Below are 21,596 nucleotides of genomic sequence, written 5' to 3'. Positions count from 1 at the left end.
TCCAGGACCCCCAGTGGATACTCAAATCTGCGGATGCTCGAGTCCCTCCTATAGTATGGCATTGCACAGTTGGCCCTCTGTATTCCCGGGTTCTGCATCTGTGGATTCAACCAACTGCGGATGGAAATTGGTTGAATCCACAGATGCAGAATCCATGGATACAGAGGACCGACTGTATAGCCAATTGTCCAGCCTTAGGGAAGTTGGTGGGCAGTCTCGCAGTCCTGGAGGATCGCTGGAAGACAGGGAAACCAGGAAGATGGTAAAACGGGGTTGGTCCAATGCAACAAATGTCTTCTGTGGAGGTGATTTTTTTTTTTTTTTTGGAGGTGATTTTTTGTGTGCTAAGACTCTGGACTTCCTGCTACTTTTAAAGAGATGGCTGAAGATACTCCTTGCAGCCCACTTGAGGCAATGTGAGAGAACTGAGTCCTCAAAGTGGAATTCTAAATCGTATACTGATGTGTTGTATTTAACGAATATCTGTCAGTTCTTTCTAACATTGTTGTTAGAGAACTGACAGAAAAGGGGTGGAGTAAGGAAGTGAGTTGAAAGAAGCCTCACTTCTTTGACTGAATTAACTATTTAAATAAACGATTTCTTCTCTTTCTTAGAAAGAGGAGGGTAAGGATTTTTCTCTCCTGAGAATGCCAAATTTGAGCTTTTCTGTAAAGGGCAGTTGGGTTTGCTGCCAAGCTACAGGAGAGATTCCATTTCTCTTCCAAGCATTGTCTAGCATGCAGGCTTACCCCCCATGGACTAGATGTGTTCTCCAAAAGTTGCTGCTTATAGATTTAATTCATTTCAAAAATAATATTTACTTGCGTTTTTCACTTGTTTTATTTACCCGAAGCCATTTTAATTCTTTAGAATTTTCTTTTTAAATGACTATACATTAGAATAGTCCATCTTATATAGTTATATTTACTTTTTAAGTGAACTTGGGAATACGGCTATTTAAAGAAATCTTATAGCGAAACATCATATAAGACAAAGATAACTCTCTAAATTGCTTGCTTTTAAAATCTGCCTTTTCCTCTAGGAAATTTGCATAAGGGGAGCTGACCTTATGTTCTGATGGAACTGTTGCCCTTCCAAGCTCTTTACTTTCCTTTTGAAGTCAATTATCACAAATGTTTCATTGAATTGATACAAGAACGACTGGTAGTGAACAGTGAATGGGTGACAGAGCCATCTGACTTTCAAGGTGCAAACCCAGTAGCATCAACCCAATGAATAAGTCTCTCTTTCTGGAAGAGTTAACATTGCACCACTTCCATCCACAGCCCCTTTCGCTACACCCCAGAGAACACAATCGATTCCAGCGGAAGTGAAGACTCCCTCTCTCAGGAAACAAAGATCAAAGGTATTCATAGTCCTAACTAACGAAAGAAAATTGTTCTGATTTACAATATTCTCAGTGAGATTTTTGGTAATACGCACATGTTATCGAGTTGTACCTTTCACATAGAAATAAATACTATTTCAGCTGCTGCTGGAATGCATTTGATTTTAAAAGGGAAGATTGTTATGCAGGTAAACTCTACCATGACAATATCAGTAGGATCTAAAAAATTCCATCATGTTGCATTATTTCGAGATTAACTAAATGACTGAGTCAATCTCTACTGCTAGCTGGTCAAGGGCCCAGGAGTCTGGAATACAAAACTATTGCTTTATATTCAAATTTGTGTTGCATAGGGTATGTTATTGTGAGGTTTCATTTATCTTTAAGCATAGGATAATAAAGCAAGTTCCCCGATTCTGTACAGATACCTTAATGCGGAAGGGAAAGGAAATCTGTATTCTTTAACATTAGGACCTCACAGTACAACATGCTCATCTTTATGGAGATTCTCCTGGTTTAAAGGTGCTGGACTTCTGTAGCTTGCTTTCTTATGTTTACGAGCCACAAGACAGACTAGTAATAATTGAAACTTTTCACCACAGAAGGAGACAGCTGGCAGAGTTTTTTTTTTTCTGGGCTTACCCTATGTGGTCATGTTTACAGCTGCTCCCATTTTTAAAAAAAAAAAAAGAAAGGAAGAAAGAAAGAGAAATTGAAGAGTGGCACAGAAGAAATTAATCCTACTATGTCTGCATAGTAAACTGTTACCTGTTCTTTCCAGACCTTCATCTTTTAATGCCCACATCTTCCTCAAGATGTTTTCACTGTATTTGCAGCACTGGTGGGCTGTTTCCCCTTAAGAGATTTCCAAGCTTTTTATGTAGCAGTATGTCATGTGACACCCCAGTTGTCATGGCAAATATTTTGTGTTTCATGAAACACATGGGTTAAAAAAAAAATCAATGTAAATGGCCAAATCCCAAGACAGACAGGCCTTCAGGCTAGTGTTTGGCCTGCACCATGATTGTTTCAGATTCAGCTGTTTAACAGGCTGTGCGAAGGCCATGGGCTAATGTGCATAATGGGAACAGGCAGGCGCACCTGTTTTGATTCTCACTGTGTTCGAGCTCTCAGGTTCCACAGTTTCCAGGTAACAGATCTACAGGTAATATAAATATGACTGTGTTTTAGCCAGTAAGTGGTCTATCTCAAAAATATATATTTTTTAAATAATGACATTTCCTGAGTGCTAATTAACCCTGCCTTTAATCTCTTCCCTGTTGACTTCATGAAGCTTTCCCCTACTGCTAAAAGCAGTAATATTTGAAGACTTCCCCGTGGTCCCGAATTAGTACATTTCTGAATTGACTCTTCAGCGGTAAATGAAATTATTCATTACTCTGTGGAAAGTTCCTAGCATGGAAGTTAAAAGGCTAAGAGAAAGACTGTGATATGCCTGGACTCATGATAAACCCAGAACAGAGCTTGGATCAGTCCCCACCACCGGGCAGTGTGATGCCACATGGAGAAACCCTTTCTTGAAAATACTTCTCTGCCTGTCCCCTCGAAGTGGGACTTGGCATCCGATTATAGTTGTTTCTGTAAATATTTACTTTGTCAAACTCTTTCTTCAAAGCAAACAGGGCCCTTGGCAGGCAGAGCATCACTGTCTGGGGTGGGAAATGTCTTTCTAATTATTAGCTCCTGCCTGCCTGGAAAGAGGGGATAGGCTGGCCCAGAGGGGGAAGCTGGGGAAGTGGGGGGCGGGGGAGGGGGAGGGAGAGACTCTGTGCCTTCTATTTGTTTTGTAAAATTGCCCATGAGAGTCATTTTGACTTAAACTGTGTCTGTTCTTCATTGTAGGGGAAAGGCAGAAAGTCAAGAGGATATCATGATAGGAAGGTCTATAATTTGTGTGACTAGTTGAAATTTGGGGTTTGTCACCTGATGTCCCTTCCTTTTGCTTCAGGGCAAAAGTACGGGAGGCAGGTTTGACAGCTGGAGACGACAACAAAAGTTCTTTCGCTCTTCTTTTATAAAAGAAATTAAATCATGTTTTCAGAAAAGAAAACATGGTTCATTTAAAGTGGAAAACCCTTTTTTCCCCCCTCTGTTGGGACTGAATTATTTCTCAGACTGCAGTCCAAAAAAGTGATTTAGCATACTCAAATTTTTCTGAATCACATCAGTCTTCAACCTCTATCTAAGATTTTCATCTTTTAAAAGTACACTTAGAAAGAATAAAACAAAAAAACAAAACTCAGTTGTCCTCCAGCATGTACTTACACGTGTGCGTGTGTTTATACACGTGCACACATGCATACTACATCTATGATGTAATAGGTAAGGGTGTGGGATTTAGAGTTAAGCTGACTAAAAGAAATAAGGTAACCAAAAAGTTGGAAAAATAAAATAGTTCCCACAATGGCAAGTACATGCCAGTGAGGAGCATTCCGTAAGGCCATGCATGTGTAATAAAAGTTCTGAACACCCAACTAGTAAGTAACAGAGCAAGAAAGAGCTGGATTTTCCTCTTACTAATAAGGGAACTTTGAGCAAGTCACTTAAGTTCTCTGTACCCCACTTGCCTCCTCTGAGAAATGGGGATGATACCTCCTTTCTCTAGGGTGGCTGTGAGGGTTAAAGGCTTTAATGTGTGTGAAAGTGCTCTGGAACGATAAAGTGCTTGTTTCATAATGCACTAGTCTATTTTTAAGAGCATCTTCTAGGCCTCCCTCTCTTGGTGATCTTATCAGTAAGAAGTTCATAGGGAGTTTAGTCACCCCTTTTCAAGGAAAAAGAGACCACCTTTTGGATCTCCTTATACTCCTGCAGAGCTGAGAGCAGACAGGGCTGTATTTATAGCAATGACTGCATATAGTCGTCTGAACCTGACAGAAGGGTGCTCCTGGATAAACAAATCAGTGCAATTCGATCCCCTAGCTTTCCTTGACTTCTTGCTGTGAGGTAATTGTGAGCTTGCTCCTGCACCTTAAAATTAGGATGCGTTATGGTTTTCTCAGGGCGTATGCCCAGTAGTGGGATTGCTGGGTCATATGGTAGTTCTATTTGTAGTTTTTTAAGGAACCTCCATACTGTTCTCCATAGTGGCTGTACCAATTAACATTCCCACCAGCAGTGCAGGAGCGTTCCCTTTTCTCCACACCCTCTCCAGCATTTATTGTTTCTAGATTTTTTGATGATGGCCATTCTGACCGGTGTGAGACGATATCTCATGGTAGTTTTGATTTGCATTTCTCTAATGATCAATGATGTTGAGCATTCTTTCATGTGTTTGTTGGCAATCTGTATATCTTCTTTGGAGAAATGTACCAAAATGTTCATTGCAGCTCTATTTACAATAGCCAGGAGATGAAAGCAACTTAAGTGTCCATCATCGGATGAATGGATAAAGAAGATGTGGCACATATATACAATGGATTATTACTCAGCCATAAAAAGAAACGAAATTGAGTTATTTGTAGTAAGGTGGATGGACCTAGAGTCTTTCATACAGAGTGAAGTAAGTCAGAAAGAGAAAGACAAACACCGTATGCTAACACATAAATATGGAATCTAAGAAAAAAAAATTTCATGAAGAACCTAGGGGTAAGACGGGAATAAAGACACAGACCTACTAGAGAATGGACTTGAGGATATGGGGAGGGGGAAGGGTAAGCTGTGACAAAGCGAGAGAGTGGCATGGACATATATACACTACCAAACGTAAACTAGATAGCTAGTGGGAAGCAGCCACATAGCACAAGGAGATCAGCTCGGTGCTTTGTGACCACCTAGAGGGGTGGGATAGGGAGGGTGGGAGGGAGGGAGACGCAAGAGGGAAGAGATATGGGAACATATGTATATGTATAACTGATTCACTTTGTTATAAAGCAGAAACTAACACACCATTGTAAGCAACTACACTCCAATAAAGATGTAAAAAATAATAATAATTAATAAATAAATAAATAAAATTAGGATGCGCTTTAAGAATACTAAGGCATTATCTATCTGGAATATTTCTAACAGCTAATGTTGATTGAGCATGTTCTTAGAACATGGCACTAAGCATCTTCCATACCCACTGAATGCTCACAGCAGCCCTAGAACCTTTGTACTGTCATTGTCCCCAGGCCCACACAGCTGGTAAAGAGGTGCAGAGGCTCCAGAATTTGTGCCCCCTCCACATACCAGGTTAGGAACTCTTCCTCATGGGCTGGTTTTCCAGATATTACTACTACTACTGCTATTACTACCAGCAACTAACATGCATGTTCCTAACACTTTACAGGGAACATCTCACTTCATTTTTACAACATCTCTATGTAGTAGGTACTATTATTATTCCCATTATACTGGGAGGACCTGCATACAGGGAGGTGAAGGTCATCCAACTAGTAAGTGACACAGCCAGAATGAACTGCATGACTGTCAGAGCCCCAAAGCATTAGACACTTTTTAAAAATCTCAATAATTTTTGATGGAAATCTTTCTAAAAGATGTATCTCTGCCTCCCTAATATAATTTTAACATTTTCTCTCTTCAGTATTATATATGCATATATCCAGTTTCTGGTGTCTTTTTTTGTTTGTTTCCTTCAGTATCAGGACAGTAGTTGTCACCTTTGCTCTCATGTCTACTTTTATTGGCTCTGAATTTAACAGCCCTTTCTGTGTCTTCTAGATCATTTAACCAAGTACATCTTGTTGAATAAGTTTGAGTCAATCAAGTTCTGCATAAGGATCCAGGAATAAAATAATAAACCATAGTAGAGTTTGTAGTAGTTATTTCAAGAAATCCAAAAAGAAATCCTAGGCCTTTATTTTTAGGAATCTAGTTCAAAGGTTTCAAGTTGCTAAAACTGCCTCTCTTAACAAATAAATCTTTTTATTATTTTAACAACTATGTCTATGGGACGTGAGGGTCCAGGTTAAATTCATGAGTGTGTTTGCTTCTGGGAATGGTGGAGGGAGAGGAATGAGCTAAAAAGAAATATAGAGAGGACTTCAACTGTACCTAATGTTTTGTTTCTTTCATTTAAAGACACATATAAATATATGAATAACTATATTTAAAATGTATGTTATAAATAATAACTATAAATATAAAAAATGTACTATAGTTTTAAACTATTAAAAATTTAAATATATGTATTTTTGTCTTCTTTGCATCATAGGTATATACATATATATATATCATATATATCTATTATATATATTCTGTGTTATCTAACCTCACAGTAGGACCTCACAGTACAACATAATTCATCCTCATGGAGATCGTCCTGATTTAAAGCTACTGGACTTTTGCAGTTCACTCTCTTGAGTTTATGAGCCACAGATACATATGTATCCCAAAGAAGACAAAAGATTAACATGTGTCCATGGTAGATTTTTTAATTATTCTCTATACTTCTCTGTATTCCAGAGACTTTTTCTAAATTAAAGAAAAAAATAAAAGAAAATCCTATTTCTCAAGTCATACCTCTGTTGTAAAATTTCCTTCGGTGTAGAAAGGTTAGGTTTGGGTGATAACATTTTAATGTCAAACGTGGGGTCTTGCTTCTCTTAGTCATTTTGTGATATTGTTACTTTCTTTCGTATTTTCCCAACATATCAATATATTCTTAATCTTCTTGTTAGAAAACTGTGATTATTTTTCAGGTAAGTCAGCTGAACTATTTTAATCAGGTAACAAGCGTGACAGTGAACATATCAGTGCCCCATCCAGTCTCCTTCCCCCCTATCTGTATAAAGAGATTAGACCAGGTCATTGTTTTTAAGGAGCTTCCACATCCCCTATGACACTCACCCTGATGCCCCCAGGTAAAGGAGAAAAGCAGAAGTTCCCAGTAGGTGGGGCTTTAGGCCTCTCACCCACAGCAGCTGTGTTAACTGTTTTACCTCTTTAACATCAAATTATGTTGTTTTTGAACAAAGTGTTCCAGGCTTAAAAATACATACTTTGAAAACCACTAAGTGATCTCTAGCAGCAGTTGCGACTTTGACTTGTCACGTCTAGTGGGGGAAGAAGACTACTTCTTGAAGAGTATACAGTGCCTTCCTGGTTGGCTCTGTGCTTCCATCACAAGCTGGTCTCCTTTCTTGTCTTGGCCTAAAGGGTTAAAGAGAGTGAGGTATGTACTTTGACAAGCATTAGCACTCAAAAACTGGAGGTACAAGATGAGATTCAAAAGGAAGTCCAAGGCTAATTTTCTCTTTTAGACTCACTTTCCATGATAAGACCTCATTTAATTTACCAACTTAAAGGAAGAAGAGGAAAATAAATCTGAAAACAGAAGAAAAACTGTGGCATCTTTCAAAGCCATTTTCTGTTTTCTCTAACTCATTAGAAATTGTCAGCTTTACCTACGTATTTTTGGCGTGAAACTTTCAAAGTGAATTAAAACTAAATAGTTTTATTTGCAAAACAATTTTTCTTGCAAGATATCATTGACAAGAAAAATTTTTATAAAATTATTTTTACTTCATAGCATCATCTAACTACATTTTTTTTAACATTTTGAAATTTATTTATTTTTGATTATGTTGGGTCTTCGTTGCTGCGCGTGGGCTTTCTCTAGTTGCGGTGAGCGGGGGCTACTCTTCATCGCTGTGCACAGGCTTCTCATTGTGGTGGCTTCTCTTGTTGTGGAGCACAGGCTCTAGGCATGCAGACTTCAGTAGTTGTGGCTTGGGGGCTCAGTAGTTGTGGCACACGGGCTTAACTGCTCCGTGGCATGTGGCATCTTCCCAGACCCGGGCTGGAACCCGGGTCCCCTGCTTTGGCAGGCGGATTTTTAACCACTGCGTCACCAAGGAAATCCCTAATTGTACATTTTCATTGCATGTGATTAATAATTTTATTGGGTTGATCAAAAAGTTCGTTTTGTTTTTTCTGTAAGGTGACTCTAGTAGCACTCAGTTGTCTTTAACTTCATTTGAAACAATTTTGTTAGATTGTATTGTGACAGCTGTCATATCAGCATGCATTTTAAAAAAAACTTATCAAAATTTGTGAATTTTTATGTAGCCATTTTAATTTTGAAGATGGAAGAAAAAAAGTAACATTTTCAGCATATTATGCTTTATTATTTCAAGAAAGGTAAAAACGCAACTGAAACGCAAAAAAAGATCTGTGCAATGTATGGAGAAGGTGCTGTGACTGATAGAACGTGTCAAAAGTGGTTTACGAAGTTTCATGCTGGAGATTTCTCACTGGACGGTGCTCCACGGTTTGGGGGTAGACCAGTTGAGGTTGATAGCGATCAAATCGAGACATTAATTGAGAACAATCAACGTTATACCACGCGGGAGATAGCCAACATACTCAAAATATCCAAATCAAGTGTTGAAAATCATTTGCATCAGCTTCGTTATGTTCATCACTTTGATGTTTGGGTTCCACGCAAGTTAAGCAAAAATAACCTTGACCATATTTCCACATGTGATTATCTATTTAAACTTAATGAAAACGTTCCATTTTTAAAACAAATTGTGATGGATGATGAAAAGTGGATACTGCACAATAATGAGGAATGGGAGAGATTGTGGGGCAAGCAAGATGAACCACCATCAACCACACAAAGGAGGGTCTTCATCCAAGGAAGGTGATGTTGTGTATATGGTGGGACTGGAAGGGAGTCCTCTATTATGAGCTCCTTCCGGAAAACCAAACCATTCATTCCAACAAGTACTGCTCCCAATTAGACCAACTGAAAGCAGCACTCAATGAAAAGCATCCAGAATGGTCAACAGAAAATGCAGAATCTTGCATCAGGATAACCCAAGACCGCATGTTTCTTTGATGACCGGACAAAAACCGTTACAGCTTGGCTGGGAAGTTCTGATTCATCTGTCATATTCACCAGACATTGCACCTTCAGATTTCCATTTATTTCGGTCTTTACAAAATTCTCTTAATGGAAAAATTTTCAATTTCCTGGAAGACTGTAAAAGGCACCTGGAACAGTTTTTTGCTCAAAAAGATAAAAATTGGGGGGAAGATGGAATTATGAAGTTGCCTGAAAAATGCAGAAGGTGGTGGAACGAAAGGGTGATTACATTGTTCAATAAAGTTCTTGGTGAAAACGAAAAATGTGTCTATTTTTACTTAAAAACTGAAGGCACTTTTTGGCCAACCCAATACTTACATACACCAGAAAAAAGCTTATCAATAAACCACAAGATTATTTTTTTGCTATGTCCCTTTCTTTTATCAAATTATGACCTGATCATCCATAAATGAACTAGAAAGTTCAGAAGGAGAAGAAAATTTCAGAAAGGAGAAAAAAATGCCTAGATATGCAAGAAAAATTTTTTCCATAATACCCTTTGGCATTATTTAAACTTTGGCATGTCCCTTTGTTGATATCATACTGTATATTCAACTGTCATTTTACTCTTTTCACCTAAGAGCTTATCATAAGCCTTTACATATATGGTTTGAAACTCTTTATAAAACATTTTTTTTTTTGCGGTACGCGGGCCTCTCACTGTTGTGGCCTCTCCCGTTGTGGAGCACAGGCTCCGGACGCGCAGGCTCAGCGGCCATGGCTCACGGGCCCAGCCGCTCCGCGGCATATGGGATATTCCTGGACTGGGGCACGAACCCGTGTCCCCTGCACCGACAGGCAGACTCTCAACCACTGCGCCACCAGGGAAGCCCTATAAAAGATTTTTAATGCCTACGTAATATTCTGTCTTGACAATATACCACAATTTTCTTAGCCATTATCCTGTTGACATTAAATTATAAATGTCAAATTATTAATAAGTATTATAATTATTAGTAAATAAGTAAATAATTTCCAGTTTTTCTCTGTTATAAATAAGACTGCCATGAACAACTTTCAACTTTGTACATAAATCTTTGTATTTAGGCTAAATCTTAGCAATAGAACTCTTTGTTCAAAGGGTATGGACATTTTCTGATCCAAGCAACCAAACTTTCTATTAGTGCTCCAAAACTGAAGCTATGAGTTTACAAATAATTTGTATGATCATAGTATAGCATTGAGCTGTAAATGCAGCCCAAGTGGCTATGAGCCTAAATTTTACTCTTCATTCATTCATTCATTCAACTAATCTTTATTGACCTCTGATGGTGGGCCAGGCAGTGTACCAGGCACTAGGGATACAGCAGTGAACAAAACAAATCAAGTTTTTGCCTTCTTAGGATTTATATTCTAGTAAGGGAGGCAGAAAGTTGTTTATTTTAATATTATGTGAGGAAGTGATAAGTGCTATGAGTTAAAATAAAGCAGACTATATATGTAGGTATAGAGAGTGTGGGGTATTATAAGAATTCTGCGGGCTTCCCTGGTGGCGCAGTGGTTGAGAGTCCACCTGCCGATGCAGGGGACACGGGTTCATGCCCCGGTCCGGGAAGATCCCACATGCCACAGAGCGGCTGGGTCCGTGAGCCATGGCTGCTGAGCCTGCACGTCCGGAGGCTGTGCTCCGCAACGGGAGAGGCCACAACAGTGAGAGACCCGCGTACGGCAAAAAAAAAAAAAAAAAAAGAATTCTGCAAGTGTTCAGTGATCTGTGACCAACGGACTTGCTGTACACACATTTTTCCTCAAGAAAATTGTCATGTCAAGCTTTACTTTGGTGATGATAGAGGTCCTTCTCAAGGCTTGCTCTTTTTCCTTTACCTGTAGAGAAAATGATAGTGTGTCTTTTCTCAGGAAACTAGGAATCCAGGCTGCTTTTGATTCCCATCCTTATCAGGTACATATATCCCCAGCAGGTGCTACCCATCAATCATAATTGTCCCAATTGGCCCTTAACTATGTCACATTCTCACAGAGAATAATAGAACGGTAGCAGAAAAGAGGAAATCAATGAAGCAGTGAAATGAAATGTGTCTCTAGGAAAGGAAGTTTTACATTTGACTGAAAATATACGCCCTCTATTTAAAAAATCTTCCTGATTTTGTTCTGTTTGATCTTCAACCAGAATTGGATCCATTGAGTGTTTTTGTTCCAAAAGAATGCAAACAGGGATGGGGACTTTTTCTCCTCAGGAAGTGTTTCAGAGTTCAGAAAAACTCATTTAAATAAAGATACCTTTCAAAACAACTGCAGAGGGCTTCCCTGGTGGCACAGTGGTTGAGAGTCCACCTGCCGATGCAGAGGACATGGGTTCGTGCCCCGGTCCGGGAGGATCCCACATGCCGTGGAGCGGCTAGGCCCGTGAGCCATGGCCGCTGAGCCTGCGCGTCCGGAGCCTGTGTTCCGCAACTGGAGAGGCCACAACAGTGAGAGGCCTGTGTACCGCAAAAAAACAAAACAACTGCAGAAATTATCCCTAGAAGATTGCTGCTGACATGAGTTGCCTTTACAGTCAACGCAATGAGTTCTCTGTTTTTGTTTTTTATTCTCTTTATAAAGGTTAAGGGCTCTGACTCTCACTTTTAACTGACCCTTAAGGGTTATGCAGTTTGTATGTCCTACAGACTGACAGCTGCTCTGCTGATTTGCAGACCCTAAAATACTGGACTATCCCTCTTTAGGGCTCTCTCCCCATGACCATCTTTACACAGAGTTGGTGCAGGCAGCTATTCCTCTATTGTAGTTTGCAAGTTGCAAGAAAGAGTTTCCTATATAAAAAATAGAAAAGGAAAAAAAATCCCTGGGTCTCTTTCATGGTACCTGAAGTGAAGCTATTGGAGATGTTTGCTTTTGATGTGATGGCCTGACTAGCTCCAGGAGTTTATTAAACACAGATACTACTGCAGAGGTAACACTTTAAGTCAGAGAGACACAGGGTGTCAGAATTAGAAGTGCCCTGAGGTAAACTGAAACCCCATGGGAGAAGTGACTTCCCAAGGCCACAGAGGAAGGTGGTGACAACCTAGATCCCAAGACTTCTTCAAATCCATCACTTTTCCACCACACCATGGTTCTCTGGCATGTTCACAGGGGTTAGCTTAACAGACTGCTTTTCAAATAAGAAAGGAACAGTAAGTCAAGGCCAGGTTGACTTTGATGAAGGAGATGGCAAAAGGAAGGCTGAGAAGGAGAGCACAGCTTGGTAACGGGCCATATAGGATGTTTTGGACAGTTAGGGCTGTGGGCATTGGTGGGATGCGGGCAGGGAATAGCAACTAGCTGTTTGATCTTTGGTAAGTCACTTAACCTCTCTGAGCCTCCGTTTCCTCATCTATGGTAATAACCACATGGACTGGAAGTAAGGCAGTGAAAAATTCTTTACACATATTCCGATCTTCACAACTTTATAGGGACCTCTCTTTTGTACAGATGAGAAACTTTTAGTTTCAGAAAGGATGTTGTCTTAGTCTGCTCAGGCTGCCGTAACAAAATACTATAGACTGTGTGGCTTAAACAACAAACATTTAATTCTCACAGTTCTGGAGGCTGGTAGTCCAAGGTCAGGATGCCCGTATGGTTGGGTTCTGGTGAGAGCCCTCTTTCTGGTTTGCAAATGGTCACCTTCTTGCTGTATCTTCCCATGGTAGAGAAAGAGATCATCCCGATTTTGTCTGTTCTTATAAGGGCATTAGTCTCATCATGAAGGCTCCACCCTCATGTCCTAATTTCCTCTCAAAGGCCCCATCTCTGGGGACTAAGGCTTCAACATATGAATCTTGCGGGGACACAAACATTCAGTCTGTAGCACGTGGTAAGCTGCCCAAGAATACATAGCACATCGTGGCAGAGCTTGGACTTGATCCCAGGTTAGTCAGACTTCAAGGTCAAGGCTCATTTCCCTGGACCCATAATATCCTATTTGAGTTAAAAGTGAGGTCAGTGACCTTCAAGATCCTTCATGCTCTAAAATTCAGCACTATGATTATGCTGAATCCCTGAACCCTGATTAGGTCAGCTATTGTCCCTGAATACTGTAAATATCTTTCAAACAAATCTAACAAGCTGAAGTCTTGATGTCTGTTCTGTACAAAGCTTAACACATTGTGGACCCTCAGCAAATATTAAAGAATGGGACAGACAAATGGCATCCCTGGTCTTCAGGGAGTAATGAATTCTCCATCTTTGAGAGTCACTCCACTCATACTCTGAACTAAGCTCTCCCTTACAGCCATAATGGCAGGAAGAAACATTCTTTTTCACACAATGGAACTGCTTAGGTTAATTACTAGTGGATATGTTTGGGTGTTTGACAAACTGAACATCGGCTTATAGATTCAGAAGCGATTTAGTCTATCCTTCTAGGCAAATCATTCTCTAAAGATGATATCGTTGTTGGATTATCCCAAATACTTGACCATTTACCACCAAGAGATCTCATTATATCCAATTTAGATATCCTTGGCTACAATTTAATCCCACATCCACATGCTATCCACATGTTTGAAAAGAACATTTTTCATAAATACATTCAGCTTAGATTTAAATACATGTTTTCTGGATTTTTTCTTTGCAGCAGTTATGTCTGAATTTCATTTTACTTTATTTTTATTATTTTTGGCTGCATTGGGTCTTCGTTGCTGCGCGCGGGCTTTCTCTAGTTGTGGGGAGCGGGGGCTACTCTTTCTTGCGGGGCACGGGCTTCTCCTTGCAGTGGCTTCTCTTGTTGCGGAGCACGGGCTCTAGGCACGTGGGCTTCAGTAGCTGTGGCACATGGGCTCAGGAGTTGTCGCACACGAGCTTAGTTGCTCCATGACATGTGGGATCTTCCTGGACCAGGCTCGAACCCGTGTCCCCTGCATTGGCAGGCGGATTCTTAACCACTCTGCAACCAGGGAAGCCCTATGTCTGAATTTTAGAAGCTAATACCGGGCCTGTCTGTTTTTGCTTCACATCTGTGACTTACATATGTAATCATCATCCTGCCTTTCTGGTTTTTGTATTAGACTTAGAATTTTTCCTAAATAACTGCCCCATAAACTCTCAAAGTTACCTAATTAGTGATTATACTTTGCAAATGAAGAAGAGCATTTCTCAGCTAGTTGACTCAGTTAGTTAGAACAGGATGCTAATAATTAGGCCACGACCACAGGTTTGGGCTCTGTGTGGGCCAATTAGTAAGTGCAGGCATCTCACAAAGGTGTGGCAGGTGTCCCAAAAGGGACCAGGTGAGAATGCGGATGGCACAACAGACAGCCATCCCCACTAGAAGGAAACAGTGTGGCTACTGAGTCAGTAACACTGCATTAGGAGTGCAGCACATCTTAAAAGAGAACGGGGGGAAAGAAGATGGGAGGAAGGAAGGGAGGAAGGAAAGGGAACAGAAGGGAAGGGAAGGGAGGAAGGCAACAAATAATTGTAGACAAGTTCATGGAGATAAATAGTAAAGGAAGAATAGCAGAAGGAACCAGAACCTGAAGCCTGGCGTGACCTTTAATCAGGGCTCTTATTCCTAGCAGGCTGTGAAGCAGCTTTGTCTTTACCTGCTCAATGGATCTCACAATGCTGATGCACTGCTTTAATTTGGGAAGGCTTTCTCTTGAGAGACATGACTTTTCTTGCTCTAAGTCTAAAGTGCTCCCAAGTGTGGCATTCTCCGTGACAGATGTACTACAGTTACGCTTTAGCTGACACCAAACCCATAGCTTCCCTGTGCCTGAGTGGTCTATTTGATGTCCAAGAGTATTTTTCCTTTGAGAGCAGGTCTTTACTGGAATATCATCCAAGAAGGTAGGGAGGTGTAATCCCTTTGTTCTAAGACAGCCACCGTTCAATTCAGTAACCCCATTTCCACTGCACGGCTATCCTTTCAAAAGGTCTTAAATGCATTTGCTGTTGTATGTCAATGCCCTAGACCTACCCCCTGGAAGGGCACTGTCCAAGAGAGACTTAAGAGTCCTCTCCTTTCTAAACTTCTCCCCAAGATTGCTCCAATTCCACATGACTCTCCGTAAAGAAAAGAAATTTCAAAACTAGTTTAACGTTACCAAGGAGAGCAGATCCTCCGGTGAATCTCCTGTCCATAGCTGCGCTTCCTATAGGAATCTCAGGGTCTTGCTGTCAGGATCAATCATGTGACTGGCAGGACCAGCCAGCTCCATACATGTCCATCTGTGATTATTTTGCATGTCTGTTTCTCACTGAGGAAGCACCGCCATTCTTCTCTGAATTCTAACCTTCCCACCATCTTCTTCTTGAAGGAAGGCGGAATCAAAGCCACAGGGCCATTGCTGTTGGAACATGTGCCCCTTGTCTTCTACCAGGAGCTCCAGCTCCTGCTGCCAGGGTTGATGTCTGCAGAAGGAGGCATTGCTTCTCTAACTCCCTCTTGCCCGTCCAAGAAGAAGAAATTTGTTTCCATCTACCAAACAGTTTGCATTCTCTCTTGGAGCCTTGATTAGCTCAGAAAGGGCTAGAGTCTTGGAGAGAAGGCTTTCTCCATTGTTCTTATGCCTATAATGACTCTTAAAAGTACACAAAAGCTCACTGCTATAAAAGTCTGCTTCTAAAGTTCAAGGAAATTACCCTTTTCAAACTTAACACTTGCTTTTCAGCATTTTTACTTGAGATGACAGTCTAATTAATTATTCCACTGTCTGGAACCTAAGAAAAGAAAAAGAATAGGAAGGTGTTTTTTTTTTCCCCCCTTGTGTTTGCTTATTGTGCTTGTATTGTAAATATATCTCTTGGCTTGTTTTTCTCTTAGATAGTTTAGTAAAGACAAAGCATGAACAATCTAACATAGTAATACTCAACACAGTGCTGTGGAACAATAGTCATTGATAAATTAACTGGGTCTTTTTTTTTTTCTTTGAGTTCCGTGAAAACTCTTCAAAATGCAAAGAGCAATATAATCCTATAATCTGGTAAAGATGGGCTTATACACCTGAAAATGTTGACATATTGAAGACAATCTGTTCCTTAAATCCCTAAGCAAGAAACAATCAGCACTGTAAGTTGATACCTGGTTGACTGAGGAGAAGGCAGGACCTGAAACATCTATGCCCCTCACCCCTCAGGCCATTAGAATCATTTAGACCATGGGGAAGAATGTCTATTTTTCTAGTGCCAGAGGTTTCAATAATGAAATGTAGTAGTTTCACAGAGGACAGTGACACAACAAAATTTCCTTTTCCTTTTTTTTTAAAGGGTATGTGTGACATATATTACTGTTGTTGTCCAAATCTCTTCTGATTTTATTTTTAAGTAGCATTTATTCAGTTTTTTTCATACAGAAAAGTATAAAGAAGAAAAACACTGCCCAATCATCCCATTCTTAGAGAACCCCTCTTGACATTTAAAAATAAGAGTAGTATGTTTCATGACTTAAAAAACTCAATCAGTACAGATAGGAACAAAGTGAAAAGCAAATGTTTCTTGGTTTTAATTGTGAGATTTCAGATTCTATCTGCCTGGAGACAGTTCCAGATATGTCCCTGAGAAGGGTCCAGATTTAAGAATAAAAGAACATATGACAAGAGAAACCTCAAAAGTAGCAAGGGTGCTAACACACAACATAATGCTCTTTGTAAAACTCACTCCTGGGTATTCAAAGAAGGTGGCAGAAGAACTCCAAAATGCTAGAAATGATGACCTGTTAGAAAGTCAGAAAAGACAGGACAGCTTTGATGGGCTTATCTGAAGTTGTCACAGAGATTGCAAAGAAAGGCTTCATCCTATTTTACAGGATTGGTGGATGACTTACGAACAAGAAAGCAGTGACATGCTTCCATCCATGCATGTGTAAAAAGTAAATCATAGAGATTATGGGGTCAGCTGACCATATCAAAGTGAACTAAATGCATAATTTTTATATGAGTTTCTTACATTTTTATAAGAATGATAATAGCTTTGAGCAACCTCTAAAATATCTTCTGGCAACGAGTTTTATGATTATATAACAGCCTGACTTTCCTATTACGACATGTATGTATTAGAACTAGGATCCGTATCCTCCCACCATCAAGTAATAAACGATAATGTGGTAGTGTGTGTCTTGACCGTTCATTTATAGTAGATTGTAATTATATTTCATCTCTGCTGACACTTTCCTTCCACAGGCCATGAAAGTGACAACACCTTCTAAGGCTCTGAAATCACCATGGGATTATGACTTTTTTATTTATAATGGTGCTGTAGACAAGACAGCCCCAGACTTCTTAGCGTTCAAGGAGCATTTCAGTTTGTCTTGGGGAAGTATTTTTTCTCTCTTGGAACACATCGAGAAGTTTCTCAGGAACTATGCGATACCAGAAGTCAAAATAAAAGGGAACAGTTTAGTAGCGCTCCTTCCAGAGTTTGAGCTGAAGAATAAACTTACCAGATACGACTTTCTCTCAGTGTTAGAGAACCCAGCTCACATCCAAATGATGTTAAATCTTCCCGGGCAAAGATACAAGGGCCGAGATGGAAAGACAGAGGCTGCCATGAAGATCCAAGCCACATGGAAATGCTACAAAGCAAGAAGATTCTTCCTTGTTTATCACCGGCAGAAGTGGGCATCAGGTGTGATCACCGTTGCATGGCTCTTACATCGCCATAAGACCCGGCTGAGGAAGCTCCTGAAGGAATCACGTGAAAGACACCTGGAGAATTTCCGCGTTCGAGCCAAGGTATACAAGGCTGCCAGCTGTTAAGGCAGACCTCTTTTTCTAAACATTTCTTGCTTGAACGATTGCAGTAAGTTGTCTCTTTTTCTTTCCTCTCTCTCTCCAACTCCCCTCCCCACCAGCCTCCCTCACCTCTACTCCCTTTAATGTACAAAGCACAAACCCTACGCTTGTCTCTACATCATATTTTAGCCCTAATCAGGAATCTGGCTTTTGTGCCTGCAAAATCTGTTGCAATTTTTCTATAGAAAAAAGTCCCTTCGCTTTGACTACGGTCGTTCTGTCAGAAAATCAATGTTTTAACTGCATTACTTTTTCTCCCTATATATACCTTCTGGTGCTTTAATTTGCTAGGAAAAAAAAAATCCTCTCTTGTCTACGTTGCTGTCACCACTTTGTCAGAAAGTATTTAAGTTTGCAGACAGCCTTTTAATTAGTGCTCACAATTTCATTTATGTTTGCTTTCTCTTTTTTTCATTCATATTCTGTTAATTAAGTGAGCTGCCTCTAATCTTCCCCTGCCAGTAGCATCATGTAGCCACCTAATTAAATTAATTGGGGAAGATGTTTTAAGTATGTAATTAAATCAATTAATATAATTTATGCCTGGCTTAACTGTACAGTGGAAAAACAGCTGAAGTTTGACTAGATGAATCCACTACAGCTTCCTGTCACTGATCAATGCTCTTCTTGATTTTTAGCATCTGGCAGCCAACTGGAATCGCATCAGGACCTCCAGGAGGACTATTATCCATATCCCATCATTAGGTATAACACTTTTGCCTGCAAATCTTTCAGCAACCTCTATTACCCACCACATTATGGCTCCTTGATTGAGTTCAAGGAAGGCCCCTTGTTTTATTCAAATTGGTCTCGGCAGGAAAACGTTCTCGACATGATGAGAGTAATAACACAGGGCCCTCACTCGAGACGGCGTTTAATTTGGGGATTAAGCAAATAAAGTCATTATGTGGGGGCTGCTATTCAGTGGAGAGATGATTTGCTGTAATTCGCTTTCATCTGTATGAAATGAGCTAAAAAGTTGTATTTTTTTCCCCTGAAATAACAGATAATGTTTTCGATCTTCTTTAATGACAGAAGAGCACAGGCTTGTGAGTGTTGTTGCTGTTACACCAATAAGCCAGGATATTGCTTGTACACTGTTTTTAATCAAATGTGCAGTCAAAATGATAAGCTACATTCTCTGAAATTATTTAGTTCTAATTACGAGCAGATGGGATGCTTTATTTGCACCTAGGGCGCCTGAGCAAAAGGAAATGCTGTGTGAACAAGAATAATTAAGAAGTTGAATAGTGTTTTTTGCGCCTAAATAATCTGCAGTTTCATGTTAATTAGCACTAATGTAATTATTTAATTACATTTATGAATTGGGGAACCTAAAAGCTGTTGTCTGCAACACAGTGGTAAAATAGGTATGCCAAAATGACATTGGGAATTTCAGAAACGTGCACTGGAAGTTCTTTTAAAACATGAGCTGCTGTCAAAATGTTTGGGATTTGTTTGCATATTTGTTTTGTGTTGTTTTGCTTTTTATCTACCTAGTGTGTTAAATTTCCTTGGTGAGGCCAAATTTCCCAAGCTGACTTAGTAGAGTTTTGACAAACAGTAAAACTCATTGAATCTTCATATTACATATTAAGGCCTTTTAAGTAGAGCAACTCATTAAGTGATCTATTGTAATAGAATTCTGGATTGCAATTTATTTGTGCATACATGTTTGGGTACTTACGCATAGTATAGAAACTAACACATTTAACAGTAATATGAAGAGCAAAAAAAATTTTTTAATAATTATGTAAATATATTCCCTACAAAGGGATAGACTCAAAATCATGCTAAAATCTATGAACACTTAGTCGTACACTGAAGAAATGTCATTTCTTATTTTAAGAATTCTCAGTGGATTTTCAAAGTGCACTCTCCATGAGGCATGTATATTACATCATACAAAGACAGATGAAAATTGAAATAAAGTTAAGACAAAGAGAAAAAAATTATGTAAATATAATTAAGATGATAGGTTAAATAAATAAAATATTAGTAGTAACAAAGTAATGCAAACTTTCTTAGATTTTAAAGTACTTACATCTAAGTACTTATAGAAAAGTTAAGAAAGTACTTCAGTCGCATAGAGCCTTTTAGGTTTGGTCTTTTTTAAGGCTAACAGAAGAAATTAAGTTCCTCCTTAGTATGTAAGTGAGGTAAGACAGATCTGAATTTCATTCTAACTTAGGCTTTTGTTTTGGTGGGACTATTTTGCACACAAAATTAGTTCACACACAGAAATTGCACTTGTAATTGATTGCAACCAGAGAGGCTAATTGCAGACCCAATTAACTGACTTGAGTCCTTAGAATAAGGTGCAAAAGCCTTTTGCTTATGCAACTAATTGTGGACCTGACCTGATATTATGTGGGAAATTTTGTTTTGCATTCTCTGTTTTATTCAGAACTAGAAATAGAAACAAGACCCCCACTTTGTAATGCTGACAAGCACAAAGGTATTATAGATCCAATTTCCACACACTTCTTCCCTCCTGTACCCCCACTTCTGACTCTAAATCCCCAAGCAGTCAGCTCTGCAGGGAAGCCTGATAGAAACAGGCCTCCAAAGAGGTCAAATAATGAAAGTAACGGTTAGTGATATAAATTGGTTAATAAAATATAATTTAAAATGAAGCTGTCTTAAAATTCCAAAAGAGCTTGCTGAATATAAATTAAGTAGTAAAATAACCTGGACAGAAACTAGAATTAGAAAGCATTATTTTAAATCTGATAGTAAAACTAGTTTTCTTCTAGATTACTCATACTCAGTTTAAATAAATACATAATAAATCTGAAAGTCTTCCCTATTGCAGTAACTTCTGTTTGTTAACAACATAATAACCCATTTTAGGTAAGCAAAAAAAATTGCTAATCATGTATTTTCTAAGAGATAAGAACAAGCTCAGATATTTTTCTCAACTGAGTATTTAAAAAGCCCAATTTCACATTTTCACAAGAGAATAATACTTGGGCTTTGATCAAATTGTATTTGTTTCTAAAATTTAAGCTTTAGGTTATGAAATGACTTGTGGACATTCAATTGCATTTAACTAGCATTAAACTGTCATCTGGTACCTATTCCACAAGCATAATTCTCAAACCATACCTTTTTAAAAAAAATAATAATGGCACAGTTTTTTCTTATGTACCACTTCCCCTGGGAATACTTGAAGAAGATTTCAGCTAGCCATAACATGGCTACTTTGTCACCTCCACTGGAGACTTACCTACACAATTCATGAAAATAGAAGTGGATGAAAGTGAAGCAATTTTTTTCTCTAAATACATGGCCCCCCCAAATCTATTCAATATAGTAATTTTGTTCCCAGAGTTGAGAGGGATTCACTAATCAAAATCAATTGGTAGGAATGTAAGACTCAGGGACGCATTTAACACAAGTTGCAGCCTTGTCCTCTCTTTCTATTTCCGTAGGAAATTTGTGATCAAATCTGTTGTGGAATTGGCCCCAGAAATAATGACACCATGCACTAGCCAATTGGGGCTGCATTAAGTTATTTGAACCCTAAAAATGAAAGCTTAGTAGCTGATAACTACATAATATATTACAGTTGTAGGCATTGGTTATTTGTTTATACAGTGTTGCACACACAGGAGTAACTGCATTCTCCAAACCCACAATCACAGGAAACATGGCCTTTCAGCTATGTTTTTGACCA

At 39.3% G+C, this 21,596-nt stretch overlaps 1 protein-coding gene and 1 long non-coding RNA gene across 2 annotated transcripts in view; one reads left to right on the top strand and one right to left on the bottom strand.

Annotated features, from left to right (window-relative positions):
• The window catches only part of LOC117203819 (uncharacterized), a 188,837-nt gene that overhangs the window by 56,824 nt on the left and 110,417 nt on the right, over window positions 1-21,596 (bottom strand). The window contains exon 4 of the long non-coding RNA XR_007475903.1: window positions 7,315-7,465. This is a non-coding gene — a long non-coding RNA (uncharacterized LOC117203819). The remainder of the gene's footprint in view (window positions 1-7,314; window positions 7,466-21,596) is intronic.
• Window positions 1-21,596, top strand: part of IQCH (IQ motif containing H) — a 203,453-nt gene that overhangs the window by 95,130 nt on the left and 86,727 nt on the right. The window contains 3 exon segments of the mRNA XM_049706661.1: window positions 1,287-1,366; window positions 17,306-17,857; window positions 18,556-18,622. Coding sequence (XP_049562618.1) covers window positions 1,287-1,366; window positions 17,306-17,857; window positions 18,556-18,622 — 699 coding nt within the window.

Source organism: Orcinus orca, chromosome 2, assembly GCF_937001465.1.
Source record: "Orcinus orca chromosome 2, mOrcOrc1.1, whole genome shotgun sequence".
NCBI lineage: Eukaryota > Metazoa > Chordata > Mammalia > Artiodactyla > Delphinidae > Orcinus > Orcinus orca.
This window is presented reverse-complemented; position numbering and strand designations above follow the sequence as displayed.